Source organism: Lycium ferocissimum, chromosome 5 (genome assembly GCF_029784015.1).
Source record: "Lycium ferocissimum isolate CSIRO_LF1 chromosome 5, AGI_CSIRO_Lferr_CH_V1, whole genome shotgun sequence".
Taxonomy (NCBI): domain Eukaryota; kingdom Viridiplantae; phylum Streptophyta; class Magnoliopsida; order Solanales; family Solanaceae; genus Lycium; species Lycium ferocissimum.
This window is the reverse complement of record NC_081346.1, coordinates 16,863,287-16,878,631: the sequence shown is the minus strand read 5'-3', so window position 1 is coordinate 16,878,631 and position 15,345 is coordinate 16,863,287. Positions and strand designations below refer to the sequence as shown.

The 15,345-nt window shown below is 36.1% G+C and overlaps 1 protein-coding gene across 1 annotated transcript; it reads left to right on the top strand.

Moving 5' to 3' along the window:
* Positions 1-204: 204 nt before the first annotated feature.
* LOC132056255 (protein TORMOZ EMBRYO DEFECTIVE) lies at positions 205-11,507 on the top strand. The gene is made up of 14 exons (XM_059448360.1): positions 205-611; positions 1,160-1,342; positions 2,652-2,801; positions 3,796-4,013; positions 5,160-5,442; positions 6,275-6,409; positions 6,593-6,711; positions 7,516-7,672; positions 7,796-8,042; positions 8,142-8,218; positions 9,060-9,179; positions 9,687-9,817; positions 9,950-10,124; positions 10,872-11,507. Exons 1-14 carry the CDS (start codon positions 324-326, stop codon positions 11,190-11,192), a joined length of 2,604 nt encoding a protein of 867 aa, XP_059304343.1. The 5' UTR covers positions 205-323; the 3' UTR covers positions 11,193-11,507.
* The last annotated feature ends 3,838 nt before the right edge of the window (positions 11,508-15,345 follow it).

Here is a 15,345-nt window from a genome sequence, read left to right as displayed (position 1 = left end):
GAATACGTATAACAAAACACAAATATAACTTGCCCATGAAAATACAAGGGCAAATCGACCCTTTTCTGATTTGATAAAGTTTGCAAAAAAGGAAAATAGAGGAAGAAGAGCAGTGAGTATTTTCTTATTTTTTATTGAAGGCTAATAAAAACAAAAAAACAGACAGAAGGAAACCCTGTTAAACCCTAAACCCTGTCCCTGCTTCGCACCCTCCTCCAGTGACTGGCGCAAAATTCTTTCTTTCTTACTACTCATCCTCTGATAACTTTTCATATAGCGCTACCCTGAATTCCATTTCCCAAACAAGAGTAAAGACTCTACAAATGGAATTGAAGAAGAGTTACAAATGTGTGCAGTCTCTCCAGCAATTTTACACAGGCGGCCCATACGCTGTCGCTTCAGATGAATCATTTCTTGTATGTGCGTGTGGTGACACTATCAAAATCGTTGATTTATCAAATGCTTCAATAAAATCAACGATAGAGGGTGATTCCGAAGCAGTGACAGCTCTTACTCTTAGCCCTAATAATAATTTCCTCTTTTCTGCTAGTCATAGCCGACAAATTAGGGTTTGGGACCTTTCCACATTGAAATGCCTACGCTCCTGGAAGGTAATAATCTTGAAGTTTTTAGCTTTACGTGTTTAAAATACAAGTTATTGGGTAGTGGAATGAAATGGACCTAATTTTTATGAAGTGTTTACCTAAATAGCCGTTCATCCAACAGTTTAAACTAAAATAGCCGGCAGATATATAATATATGTGTAATATGTGGATAACAGTGTAAAATCAATGTATAATCTATGTGTAGTGTGTACCTGCTAGGAAAAGTAAACAGTAAATTTGGTCGGCTATTTGTGTAAAGATCCCATTTTTATGAAGAATTTACCTAAATAGCTGTTCACCCAACCGTTTAAATTAGAACTAGCCAGCAGATATATAATATATGTTTAATATGTGGGTAAACCTGCTAGGAGAAGTAAACAGTAAATTCGGTCTGTTATTTGTGTAAAGATCCCAATTTTATAGAGGAATCATATAGTGAAGTCAGGATTGAGGGATGATAGTTTTTGTTGTTGTTGTTGCTTTATAGGTGGGATAGATAGCAGAATATTTGGTGTTCTTTTGAATTTGAATGATGAAATATATGCTTTTTACAGGGGCATGAAGGACCGGTGATGGGCATGGCTTGCGATGCATCAGGTGGATTGCTGGCAACGGCTGGGGCTGACAGGAAAGTTCTCGTGTGGGACATAGATGGAGGCTTCTGCACTCATTATTTCAAAGGTCACAAAGGGGTTGTCACCAGCATTATATTTCATCCTGACCCAAATCGGCTACTGGTGAGATTTCGAGTGTTTTATTTACTAGCTTGCTTCTTCGTCATATTAAAGATGTCAATGAATGCCTTGTTTTTTCAGCTAAATTCAAACGACGCAGTTATCTATTTCCTGGTTCATTGGGCTTCCTATAGTCCAATTTGTTTTCAATGAATTTTTCGTGTTTTTCTTTGAATATATTTGAGGACAGGAAGTATTTCCTGTGCTACATGGATTTGGCTACTGCTCCATATCCAATAGGGGTGTGTATAACTATCCCACATGGATGCAGGCATTTTTTAGCTAATCTTTGTGTATTTTATAGTATAACGCCGATGTTACAGCTGCTAGACATGGGTACGTCAAGGAAAATGGAAGATCCACAATGAAGGATCCATTCCAAATAATATTATCCGTCACTGGAACATTTATTTTTTTAAATTATAAATTGCACAAGAAAGCTGATTCATCCTCCTAGATCTTATTTTGTGTCATTTTCTTTTAAATTTTTTAGATTTGATTCGAATGTCCATTGCGTTTCATCATCCTATGTGAATGGATGAAGAATGAGGGTTGCAAACTGTGGAGGGTCAACAACCAGTGAAAAACTAGTCAAATGGTGATAAATCCTCAAAATAAGAATGGATATACATGATTCATATAGTTGATTTCAACTGAGATTGAGGTGTTGTAGTAGTTGTTGCTGTTGTATGTAACACCAATTTTGTCATGTTGCTCTATGGGTGTCTCATATTACTGTTTCAGTTGGAAATGGTGATCCTTTAACTAGTCCATCTCAGGAGGATTTTGTCTGGTAGAGGTTTTTATGATATTTAAGCTTTCAATACTGAATAGGCAATCATCATGCAGTATGGCGACTCTTGATATAGCATGGAGAAGTGAAGGTAACTGCACTTTTGGTTAGGCCTTACTTAGGATTCAAGGAGAAAAAAAAAATAAAATGGTTGTGAAAAACCCTCTCATTTTTTTAGCTAGTAAAATTTTTGTTTCTAACAAATTATTGCTTACTGTTGACCTTCTTTTCTATAGCTAGCCTTTTTTATGTAGTTGTTTGCCGAGTGGTCTTTCGTAGAGATCATATTTCTTTGAGGGTCTCTACTCTTTGGTATACTGCTTGTAAATGGGTATTTATGCCCATCTTTAATGAATCCTTTACCTTATAAGAACAAAGTTAGCCTTTTTTATGTAGTTGTTAACCCAGTCATTGTGCTAAAATAAGTTTCTTCTAGTTTTATTCTAGTCTCTGGTTTCTCTATGTTATCTTCTCTTCTCGTTGAACTAATTGACTCATTTAGTTTGTATTTTTCTATAGCTGTTCTCTGGTGGTGATGATGGTTCTGTGAGGGTCTGGGATCTGACGAGGAAGAAATGTCTGTCAACTCTAGAGAAACATCAATCAGCTATTACTTCCATGGCAATATCTGAAGACGGGTGGACTTTGCTTAGCGCAGGGAGAGACAAGGCATGTTCTCCTTTTACTTATCTGTTTCTCCCACTTCATATTTTAGCGGGGTAGGTTGAGAAAAACTAATTGTTACCGAGGTTATTTTACCCATCTTGTGGCCTTTAAAGTTGAATCCAAGAATCTAAGTTTTTGCTCACATATTAACTGGTTAACAGTTACTCATTGTACTCAAGAAGGCAAATTCTAGTCCTCCTTCTTCAAATATATCTTTTGACAGTGGCAATAGAATCATGACTCGATTTTAAAAAAAAAAAGAAAAAAGACTACTATTGGCATGAAGTACATTATCATTAGCTTTCGAGGCTACCATTCAGTACTCGTTTGTTGAGTATTTTGAACCAATATCTGCATCAATATAAAGTAACGCATTTTTTGGAGAAAAAAAAAGAAGAAAAAAAAAAGAATCCAAGAATCTAAGCAGAGTAATAGCTTGTATCACGCAATGTGTAAGGCGGTATAGATGTAACTGTCCAAACAGAATTTTTTCCAATAAAAGAAAGTCTTGGGTTCATTAATATTAAGTTATCAACAAAGGGAATGTCACCTTTCAGAACAGAAGGCATGAAGATACTTCTAACAATGAATTAAACTAATTTTTCCTTTTTGGTTTGGGAGGGGAGTTACTTGTGAAGGTATTCTTTATAAAGTATGATCCAGAGAGAATGTGTTGTCAATGCCCCCTCTTCTGGCATGGCTGTAATTTAACCATGTATTATCTTATCCTTGTTGAGGGCCAGGTAACTTCTTTCGCTTTATCACGCTGGCACGCAAATTTTATCTATTGCCAAAACAAGAAAATATTAAAGAATATCTTGTTATTGAGTTGTTAGATGGCCCATAAACATGCTAGTGGAGACTTCTAACATGCATATTACTAATGAAATGTTTTTGTTTAAAGTCATCAGCTTGGATGTGCTTTTTTTCTTCCAATTCTTCTTCAGACATCTTGAGTGCCAGTTAACGCACTTTCTGATACTAAGACTAATGACAGGTTGTAAATTTGTGGAATTTACATGATTATGGCTGCATGACCACCATACCAATGTTTGAGCCACTTGAAGCTGTGTGCATAATTGGTCCAGAATCTCCTTTTGCTCTATCCCTGGCTTTGTCGACTAATCCACAGACAAAGAAGAGAAGTGATGTACCATCAATTAATTTCATCACTGTTGGCGAGCGAGGATTAGTACGTATATGGAGTGCTGATAGGTATTTGGCAATCACTTTAAAGTTCTAAAAAGGTCTAACATTCAATCTAGTCGAAACTTGCAAGATGCAGGAATTGAGCTCTTTAGTTGCCTTCTCAGATAGCACTTTCTCTAATCTATTGTTTTTAAGTGTTCTCCTTTTTTTGTTGATTTTACTTGCCGAAAGTAACTACAACTTGTCACTTGTCACTCACGTTATATGCTCTCTTGAAAATGATGAATTAGAAATAAGCTTTCAATGATTATGTTATCGTTTGTAAAAATTCAGTATATACTTAAACCTCCTTATAGTAGACATTTCATCCATGTGATTCCTGCATTTCTGTATGAGACCATGACAATCTAAAATAAATATTAGGTGCAAACAAGATGCATGGTTGTGGATATCTTGAGAGTAAACTTTTTGGGCTCTTTAATTTAATTATTCAAATTGAGGGAGATAGAAAATGCTTTGAGATAGAGGGTTTAGAACGAGCTTCTGTAAAAGAACTTGGAATTTGTAGAAATAGAAGAGTTGTTTAAGTTATCAATTAGTTTGGCTAGATGCATTTATAAGAAATTGTACCAAACCCCCACCCCACCCCCCCCCCCCCAAATCCCTTTTCCACTTCCGAGGGCATATGCCTTAACCACCCTTGGATACAGAAATCACTCACAAATACTCATGAACGAGGCTAGTAATGAAAAGCAAACCCCGATATGCTTTAAACACATTATTCACCTAGGCTGAGCACCGGTTTAGGTACCCTTTGGGTTGATATCAATCCACTGTTCCATAATATGTGAGGGTTCTTTTTGCAGAACATATTGAAGCTGAAAATACAAGAATGTGGTAAATGTATAATTAGCTCTAGGAAAAAGTATATGATTGATCCAACAGTGAGAAGGTCAAGGATGGAAGGGTGATAATTAAAAATGAAATGTGAAAAGTAACTAAATTAAAGGACGAAAATTAAGCAGGGTGGATATGTAGATAGCTTGTTTAATCGAGAATTGACCGAACTATCAGGCGCATGGTGAGGTTTGAACAAAACTTGTAAGTATCACTAGATAGATAATTTTATTAGTGGTTCTGTTCAAAATTTTTGCTTCAATTCCTCTAAAATGCTGTTGGCTTACTAAATCATTTAATTTGCTTGTGCAACAGAGCACTGTGCCTTTTTGAACAGAAATCCTCCGATATTACCGTAAGCTCTGACGATGAAGATTCAAAGAGAGGCTTTACTTCTGCTTTGATTTTGCCTGCAAGTCAGGAGTTACTTTGTGTTACAGCTGACCAGCAGTTTTTTCTTTATTATCCGGAGGGATCTGAAAGTAGTCTGAATCTAGTTCTTAGGAAGAGGTTTGTTGGATACAATGAAGAGATTGCAGATATGAAATTTTTGGGTGACGAGGAACAGTTCCTTGCTGTTTCGACAAGCGTAGAGCAGGTAAGTTCTGCAATGCTTTCCTAGGTGTAAATTATTGAATAAAATGTATAGAATGCGTCAGATAATGGTAAGGTTTGTGTGGCCCGTCTTGAAGTAGCTCTTCAGCATTTGACATCCTTGAATATTGTTTTTCAAAATTAACATTTTACGACGTGGGGTTTATAGAGGAGAAATTGATATTTGAATTTGGCTATCAAACCATGTTATGGTGATATCATTGAGGATTTACCGGCATTATGTTCATGAGATTTATTTGTCAATTGTTTTGCAGCAGTTATGGTTGGTTAAGGGGCCTCTAACCTTTATTGAGCCATATTGAGGTTGTGGCTACTTTAAGAGAAAAATGTTCCAAAATCAAATGTTACTGTTTTGCCTGCCATTTTTGGTAACAAAATTGATTTTTATTCAAAGCTTCCTTGGACTCCATTTCCAGCATATTTGCTGAACCTGTGAACATTTATCATTTATCAAAATGAACAAGTGAGAAAGGACAGTCAAAATGTTCAACTTGATAACTGGTTCTTACTATTATACACATTTTTGAAGAATATCTGAATAAGAATTGAGTAGATTCTTTCATGTGACATACAGTGTCCTAAATCGAATAGTCCAAACTGTTCTTCTTTGTCTTTTCGTTTATTTTAAGAGTCTCCTATCTGAATAGGAAGCATGCAAGTCTAGTACTCCTCTGTTTATTTTTATGTGACACAAAGATTAATATATTAACTTTTATGCTGTAATACTGGTGCCTGTATCAAAGTAATAGCTGGTATTTACTTTTGATAAAGCAGTCTTCTACTTTTTGAGGTTCTAAAACATTGCATATATACAGGTGCGAGTTTATGATCTTACAACAATGTCGTGCTCTTATGTGTTGGCTGGGCATACTGATGTTATTTTGTGCCTTGATACTTGTGTATCAAGTTCTGGAAGAACACTAATTGTAACAGGAAGTAAGGACAACACTGTAAGTCTGTCCTATCCCTTTCTGCTCTTTACACACATATGCAGCATTTTTTTTGAAACTTAGAGACATATGCAGCATTTGATGTATGCTTTTAATCTTTATCTGCCTGGTTGAAGATCTGTACTTTGCTATGCAAGATTAGTATCAATTTCTTCTGTTATTCTGATTCTAGTTTTTCAATAGGTCAGGTTATGGGATTGCCAAAGCAAAGCCTGTGTTGGAGTTGGCATAGGTCACATGGGAGCTGTTGGTGCTGTTGTTTTTTCAAAGAAACAGCGGAATTTCTTTGTGAGTGGTAGTAGGTAAATGATTATCCCTGATCACTGTAGTGTGCATACCTGTCTTCTGCATATGTATATATAAATTTGTATTGAGAACAACATTTTAACGACCTTTTAAGGAATCAAAATTATGTGTCCTAGAAATCTTGCTTTAGCTTCAATGTTGAATTTTAGCTGACAAGTAGGAACTCATACAGGCACAATTGTAAAATCTCAGGCTTTTAGAATTAGTTGAAAATAAAGTCTTTGCCATGACTGTCCTCTAGTAGAATTTTTTATAAGAATTAACACTATCATGTTATACAAAGAATAAAGCACAAAGCACAAAAGAATACAGGTGAATGTGACTGTCTAATCTCCTAAAACATGTTTTTGGTGGTGCCAGCCTCCATGTTGTGAAGTGGATTGATCAGATCTGTGTGTCATTTGGCTCTTGAATGAGCCGATTTAACTCCTAGACGCTTTTGCGATAATTCTCTTTCTGAATTATAGTGCTCAACTATTTTTATCTAGTTATGCCATTATGATGCTTCTGCTTTCTTGATATACGAAGGATGTAATACGATGAGGATACAACGCTGAATCAAGTTTGCTTACGCCTTTGTTGACTTGAGTTGATATTCTTTTTTACTGCTTGAGTGCAAATGAAAATTCTTTTGTCCTGTACCTGTAAACCATATATTTTTAGCTTTTAACCGTATACGTCATCTTTTGAGGCCTCAAAATCTGTTACAAGATATTGATTGTTGAAGCAAAAACCTTGAAGTATTTCCTTAATCATATCTTCTAGAAATTATATCTTTCTTCTTTCTACATTCTTTCCAGTGACCGTACTCTAAAGGTATGGTATTTTGACGGTGTCTCTGACAACAATGAAGAATTTCTAACTTTGAAAGCAAAAGCAGTTGTAGCTGCGCATGACAAGGATATTAACTCTTTGGCGATAGCACCAGATGGCAGTCTTGTTTGCAGTGGTTCCCAGGTTTGTCACATTGAGATATCTGATTCAAGCTTGGCATAGAAGAACTGCTGCAGGAGACATATTTGCATCTTATGCTTGTTGTATATTTTCTAAATCTTTCTTCCCTTCTTGTCATCTTACTAGGATCGCACTGCTTGCATCTGGAGACTTCCCGACCTAGTATCAGTGGTTACATTGAATGGACATAAAAGGGGGGTATGGTCTGTGGAGTTTTCCCCAGTTGATCAATGTGTGATGACAGCTTCTGGAGATAAGACGATAAAGATTTGGGCAATATCTGATGGATCATGTTTGAAAACATTTGAAGGGCATACATCAAGCGTGTTAAGAGCGTCATTTCTTACCCGTGGCACCCAGTTTGTTTCTTGTGGTAACTTGACATTCCGGAAGCCATTGTAGCTTTATTTTAGTGTTGATCTGTCTGTTTCTCTTCGTCTTTTTTTGCTAAATGATATGACCGTCTCTCCAGGTGCTGATGGTCTGGTGAAGTTGTGGACAGTTAAGACCGATGAGTGTGTTGCAACATATGACCAGCATGAGGATAAGGTGCTCAAATTTTTATGTTATGTAATTTTTGTAAAAGAGCATTACATTATCTCCACCCTAGAAGATCCAATTGTTCTGAATTAATGAGCTTAGACCTGCACAGTTAATTCGGTTTCTGAGCTATGCTATTGTTGATATTTGTATAACAATATTTGAGTGCGTGACCAATGATTTTCTTCAACTGTCATTTGGATTTGACATTTTCTTGACAACGGAGGAGCATTTTCTTGACAACGGAGGAGCAATGGTCTATGTCCTATCCTGTTGATTGACGAGGTGACTCTCCAGCTAAAATTACTCGCAGTTCTAGAATGGTACTGAAATTTGAAAGACGCGGAAGAATGGGATGAGAAGCTCTGACGAAACCTTAAGAAAGCTAATTGTCATTTCTCAAGTAGAGCTGTTTACGGACTTGGCATATTCTAGCATTTTTATGTGCACGATGCACAAAGCTCTGAGGAAACCTTAAGAAAGCGAATTGTCATTTCTCAAGTAGAGCTGTTTACGGACTTGGCATATTCTCGCATTTTTATGTGCACTATGCACGTTACTTCATTAACTGCTGCATTCTGGTACCATATGTTATTAGGTCTTTGATTGTGATTGTAAAATCTCTCTGTTGGATGATTGTTGTCTATTTGACTGAATAATTTTCCCTTTACTTCTAGTGAGGACCAACTTTACAATGATAGGTGGGCTAAGTCTGCTAATTCAGTGGTTTACACACAGTAGAGTTGACGATGCTAGTTCATTTTGTAAATTCTTGTCGGTTGCTTCTCAGATATTAGCCACACAGAGGGGATTGTTAATATCTTGTTTTCTCATTTAACTTGCTCTCCAGATTTGGGCCCTGGCTGTTGGTAAGAAAACAGAAATGCTTGCAACAGGTGGCGGTGATGCAGTGATCAATTTATGGCATGACTCAACAGCTTTAGATAAAGAGGAAGCTTTTCGTAAAGAAGTGAGTGATCATATCACCTTTCTCTTGAAATGATATTCATCGAACAACACTGTTGGGTGTTACTTGATGAAAATTAATTCCACCAAGGCATATTTTCTGTGGAAGAAATGAATTCTTTGGTAATGGGCGTCTATATGTCCCGGTAAGGTCCTAATAGCTTGATCACATTGGACTGTCTCCCAAATGTCGCAATGCTTGAAGAATGCTGATTTTGCTCTAGCTTTCTAATTGCCTCAAGGAGTACTTGCAGTTAATTTATCAGATTAACAGTATAACCTTGTCACTTTTTTCTGTCTTTAAATATTTTGAGAGCATTTGGGAACTCCCTCTATGAACAATTCAGGATACCAATGGTTTTACAGGCATGTTAATAAAAATTGCATCAGTTGACTGGGTGCTATGAGCTGGTTTTTTATTTATATTTTGTTATACGGTCTTTTTCAGATGTGGTTATGTCTGAATTACTACAGAACTTCATCTGATGATATCAATATGTTGCTTATGCAGGAGGAAGGTGTTCTAAAGGGTCAAGAGCTAGAAAATGCTTTAATAGATGCTGACTACACTAGAGCAATTCAGATTGCATTTGAGCTTCGCAAACCGCATAAACTTCTAGAGTTATTTCGTGGACTCTGCAGGTAGTCTTGACTTCTCCGGTTTTCCCCCTTTTTTCTTAGTGATGGCTCTACTTTTTTGTTCCTCTTGTGGTTGTTGATGGTGCAAATGCTGTTGTGCCATGACTTTTATCTAACATCTAAGCTCTTTCCCAGGAAGAGAGATGAAGGGGATCAGATAGGAAAAGCACTAAAGGCTCTTGCTAAGGAAGAGTTTCGCTTGCTTTTGGAATATGTCCGGGAATGGAACACGAAACCAAAGAATTGTCATGTTGCACATTTTGTTCTTTCCTGGGCATTCCGTATTCTCCCATCTACCGAGTTTGTTGAGGTACCATTATGTTTTCCCTAAATACTGCTTAGAAAATTTGGTCATAATCTTAGAAATAAAAAGTATTAAAATGCTTAGTAGGTTCATTGATACTTAGTCCAGAAGATTTGACATACAAGCAAAGTTCACTAACTGGCCAGTGAGACCTTAAATATTTCTCTGTTGCTTCCAGAGGCCTTCAAATTGTTATCATATCTCACATGCTATACTCTCTATCAAGAAAAAGTGATTTCATATACTCATTCCGTTTCATATTAAGAGTCTTAGTTTGACTGGGCACGAAGTTTAAAAAAGTAAAGAAGACTTTTGATCTTGTCTTAAACTAAGGATATGTATAATGTACCAGAATGCCCTTTAATCTTGTGGTCTTAAACCTGCCATGTGGGATGTTGGAATTAAAGAATTGTCAAATTAGGAAAGAGGCATTCTCTTTGAAACAGATCAAAAAGGAAAGTAATACAAGCAAATTGAAATGGAGGGAGTATTAGCTTGGTATATTGGTCTTTTCAGTGATTTGAGTGTTTTCTTTGTAGCAAGAAAGTCCATTTAGTTGATTTGCTGCTTCATTAGACATACATTAGACCTTAGAATGTCTAGCATCAGTCTGTTGGTGCTACTCTAAAATGCCAAGCTGTGCTGTGCTCTAGGCACTGCTTGTAGCCATTTTGCTCTATTTGAAACTAGTAATACTTACCTAATTCTTTCCTTAGAGATCTTACCCTTTTCCTTTTCATTCATTTTATATAGATAAGGGGCATTGCGGAACTTCTTGAAGGTCTTATTCCTTATACTCAGAGGCATTTCAATAGACTAGATAGGTTAGAAAGAAGCACATTCATGTTGGACTATACTTTAACTAGAATGTCGGTTATTGAGCCAGAAGGTAATGAGGGAAAATTGGAGGACAAGGATCCCAAACTAGCTAACGCTGCAGATAGCGAGCAGTTAAGTGATATTGCTTCAACGGAGCAAGAGCAGCACCATAAAGAACTGAAAGAAAAGAGAGCTTCAAAAAAGCGGAAAAACAAATCGAAAGACATCTCTAGTAAGAAGGTGAAGGGGGTGTAACTTACACGTTTGATTCGGTTGTAGCTTGAGTGGCGTAAGATGTTGCAGTTCCTATCAATTGAGTGAGCTTGGTGTTGCTGATCTTCATTGGAATTGCACCAAAAAATTTTGTTTAATAGCCGTGGAATACATCAGTAAACTTTAACTACTGTAAAGATTTTGGGTTGCAAAGGAAATTTTGGAGGGGAAAAAGTGCCCCCAAACCCCCAATCCCCAGCTTTTCTGTATTACAAGGTGTAATTTTTATTGATACTTCAATTTTAATCAAGTTTCCAATTTTTAATATTATCTTAAGAGTACCTTCTCAAAAAAATATTATCTTAAGAGTGTAGTCTGTTCTATAACATTGAATTTGTTACTCTAAATGAGCCTCATTAGGCCCATCAGTTTTATTCCATTCTGATGGGCACAATATCTGCATAATTGTCATTGCTGGTAGATTCTTCCATGCACACTGACTGAAATTATGTCCTGAATGTGGATCTCAATAGTCAAAAGTCAAACATCCATTTGCTAAAAAGGTAGGATCTGAATTTTCTTACTGCATGTGATAATTTTAATGTCTCATGTAGTTCCTTTACGTTGTGTCAAATAGAATCTTCTTAAGTTTCTGCTCTAATTATCAACGTGAACGCTGGAAAAAAAGAGATTTTAGCTGTATTTTGAAGGGACCTCCAAAGGTTTGAATTGTTGATTTCGATGGTTGAGCGCTAAATGTGGATCTCATCATATGCTTATATTATCTGCAGTTGCTCTTTACGAAAAATTGCGGAGTTTAAAAGGTTACAGAAAGATCCTAAACTCTATATATTTTCCTCTTAGCGCAAATCCCAGATCTATAAAACGACAAAAGGCATTTAGCTGACGATGTAACTGATTTTACCTTAATAGTGCACACTAATTTGTTATAGCAGGTTAGTTTCTTTAATATCAACTAAGATTTATTATTGGGATTTTGATTACAGAGTAAAAAATTTATTACACTGTTCGTGGCTAATAGTTAAAATATAGTGAGACCTAATCTTTGAGGGTATTCAGATTGACTTGCTAAAAATAGTTTATAAACTAAAAGCTAAAAGTCATAAGTTGGGAATAAAAATAGTTTGTTTTTAGCTTATTTTTCTACATTTTTTTGCCTAAAAATAAATGTTTAAAAGTAGTTTTTATCTTTCTCAAATACCACCAAAAAGCAAAAACCTTTTAAGTCAATCCAAACACCCTTTTATCTTTTTTCTCCGTTCCCTTTTCTTTGGCTTTCCCGACTGTGAAAAGCCGTAAAGTCTCTTTGCGTGAGGCATGTTCTCAGCTTTATTATACTTTGGAGAGTCGTGCATATTCTCTACCTGATTATGGACTATTGAAAAAAAGGAGGAAAGATCAAATACATGTATGTTATGAGTATGATTTTAGGAGCAAAAATACCATTTCTTTACGGGTGTGTTTGGTAGGCAAGGAAAGGAAAGGAATGAAAAATGAGAGATTTTCTTACTTATTTTCTGATGTTTGGTAAGTTAAAGAAACTGATAGGCTTATCTGGTCCGAAATTGACCACTTTAAATAGGTATATTGCTCCGGCCCAGAAAACGAGTCATTCGCACAAATGCCTTATTTTGGGGGTGGTCTTTCATTTTTGCCCCTCAAATTGCTGGTCTTTAATTTTCTTCTTCGGCACTTTAAGCGTCCGAAAATACCCCTGAGATTCTGAGTTCGAATACCAGCATAGTGTAAAAACAAAAAATCACAAGGCAGAATTTCATAGCAAATTATGCTTACTCGGGCAGAAATTCAATATAGTAAAAAAAGAAAAATTCGTAAGGCAAGATTTCATAACAAACTATGTCTATTTGGGGTAAAGTTATGTCTTAAGATATAGTTCTCTAGAAATTAAGTCTTTTTTTTTGCGCGGATTGTCCTTCATTTGGGGTGGTCTTTAATTTTTTGCCCTTCAAAGTGGTAGTGTGCTTAAGTTTTTCGCTTTCTTCGCCTAATATCCCGGTTGTGGGTTGGAACCCGTGCTCAAAAAATAAAAATAAATTACAAGGTAATTTTGTAAATCTAGCCATGCAAGGCAACTTGCATGGGGTGAATTTCCGTGCCCGCAAATTCTCGCCTCAAGGGTAAAATTTAAAGACCACCATTTTGAGGGTAGAAAATTAAAGCCACCTCAAATAAGGACATTCCCGCAAATTGCTTACGCCCAAATTCGGCTTTTCAATTTTTTTTTTTTTAGTGAAGCCGGGGGTTCGAACCCACAACGGTATTAGGCGAAGGGCAAGAAACTTAAAGACACCAATTTGAAGGGGAAAAAAATTAAAAACCACCCCAAATGAAGAGCAATCCGTGCAAAAAAAAAAAAAAAAAAGTTATCCTACAGAACTATGCCTTGAGGCATAGTTTCTATATAAAAGTTATGCCTTGAGGCATAGTTTCTATATAGAAGTTATGCCTTGAAGCATAACTTTACCCGTTGTCCGACATAGTTCTATAGGATTTCACGGAAGTTAGACCTTAAGGCATAACTTTTGCCCGAATAGACGCTACGAAATTATGCCTTGCGAAATTATTATTTTTCTTGCCTCTGCGGAGTTCGAACCCGAATATTTGGTTTCGTAGACCAGCGAATAAAGATACTTTGGCCTACAAATTTTGTTAAATGAGAAGTAGGGGCAGAAATTAAAGACCAGTACATATGAAGGCAGTCCGTGCAATTTTTTTGCCAGAAAACGATTATTCCAGTAGGGGCTACATGAGCCCCTAGTAGTTTACCGGATAAAATGATAAGCTAGGCATTCTCGGCCCAACAATTGGTTTGCCAGGGGCGAATAAAAGCTCGGCGAACAATCATTCTTTACTTCCAAGATCAATCAATCGGTAGTCGTCCAATTTCTTCTCGAATGTTTGTAAGAAACAGTTTATTGTGCCAAGAACATTTATATATAATCTAGGAAAATATTATGGGATGAGGATGGAGGTGGCGGGGATCAGGGTTATGGGCGTTTGGGTGGTGGAGATGAGACAATGATCTTGGAATGTTGCTTATGAAATTTGTTTTTCTTACTCTAGGGAAGTCATTTTTTCCTTTTGCCCTGATAAAATGTACTAATCAAACATTGAAAAATTCTACAATGTTTTCCACAAAATATTTTCCTCCGTGCCAAACACCTCATATGTCATAATTTTATGTTGGGAGACTAGAAAAAACTCTCATATAAAAGACGTTTCTATTCACCACAATAAAGTTTGGGACCAGTGTTGAGAATCTCAGAAAACACAATTTACACGAGAGATGAAAAAGAATAAGTCTCTGTGTAGTTGCCAAGGGTGGCCAGCATTAATCCACAACCATATCCTAGTTCAAATTTTAATAACTATTTACAACTTTGACATATTTAAAACAGACTTTTTGACTAAATTTATATTTTTGTCCCAAGTTTATGCCAGCTCGCATAGTCCTTGAGATCATTCAATAGTGCCACAAAATTAAAGAGGCCGGACAACAACACTCAACTAATTTTTTGAGAAATCCACAAGTTGTAATGTTCGTTTTGACTAAAATGCCAACCGCATTTAAAGTTTTGCGTATGAACAGCAAAGACTTCAAAATTCTGAATTCTGAATTTAGCATTGAGGAATTCTGATCCACATGATAAAAAAAGGACCCCAGCTTATTTCCCATTTCTCAGTGTGTCTTTCTGTCTTCTGCTCATTGACAGTTAGCTAGGTTCTTGAAGAACCCACAAAAAGTGAAAGAATTTAATGCAGATTTATAACCGCCCTGGCCAAACTTTCAAAAAATGTTTATTTTGAATAGCGTTTATCAAAAAAAAAAAAAAAAAAACTTTTTGAAGAGTAATAATTTGTGTGTGGCTAATCAATTTGAAAAACGCTTATGCCAATATTATAAACAGTAATTTGTGATTGACTAAGATTTCAAAAGTGCTTCTAGAAAAAAGATAGTATTATTTCTTAGCTTCTGCTACTATTAAAAAACACTTATTTTCCTCCAAAAACTTAGCCAAATACTTGAATTTTCTAAAATAAACACTTTTGGCTCTCCTGAATCTTGGCCTTACAGTATTTATTAAAGAACCTTTTTATTTCTCTAAGTGGTTTGGTATAGGCTGTAGCTAACTACTTGTATTTGTTTGCCAAC

Excerpts from the sequence above, each read along its gene's own strand:
- LOC132056255 (XM_059448360.1), top strand. The coding sequence starts at position 324 with ATGGAATTGAAGAAGAGTTACAAATGTGTGCAGTCTCTCCAGCAATTT. Across the intron at positions 5,443-6,274 it reads TTTCGACAAGCGTAGAGCAG|GTGCGAGTTTATGATCTTAC; the intron begins GTAAGTTCTGCA and ends GCATATATACAG. Across the intron at positions 10,125-10,871 it reads CATCTACCGAGTTTGTTGAG|ATAAGGGGCATTGCGGAACT; the intron begins GTACCATTATGT and ends CATTTTATATAG.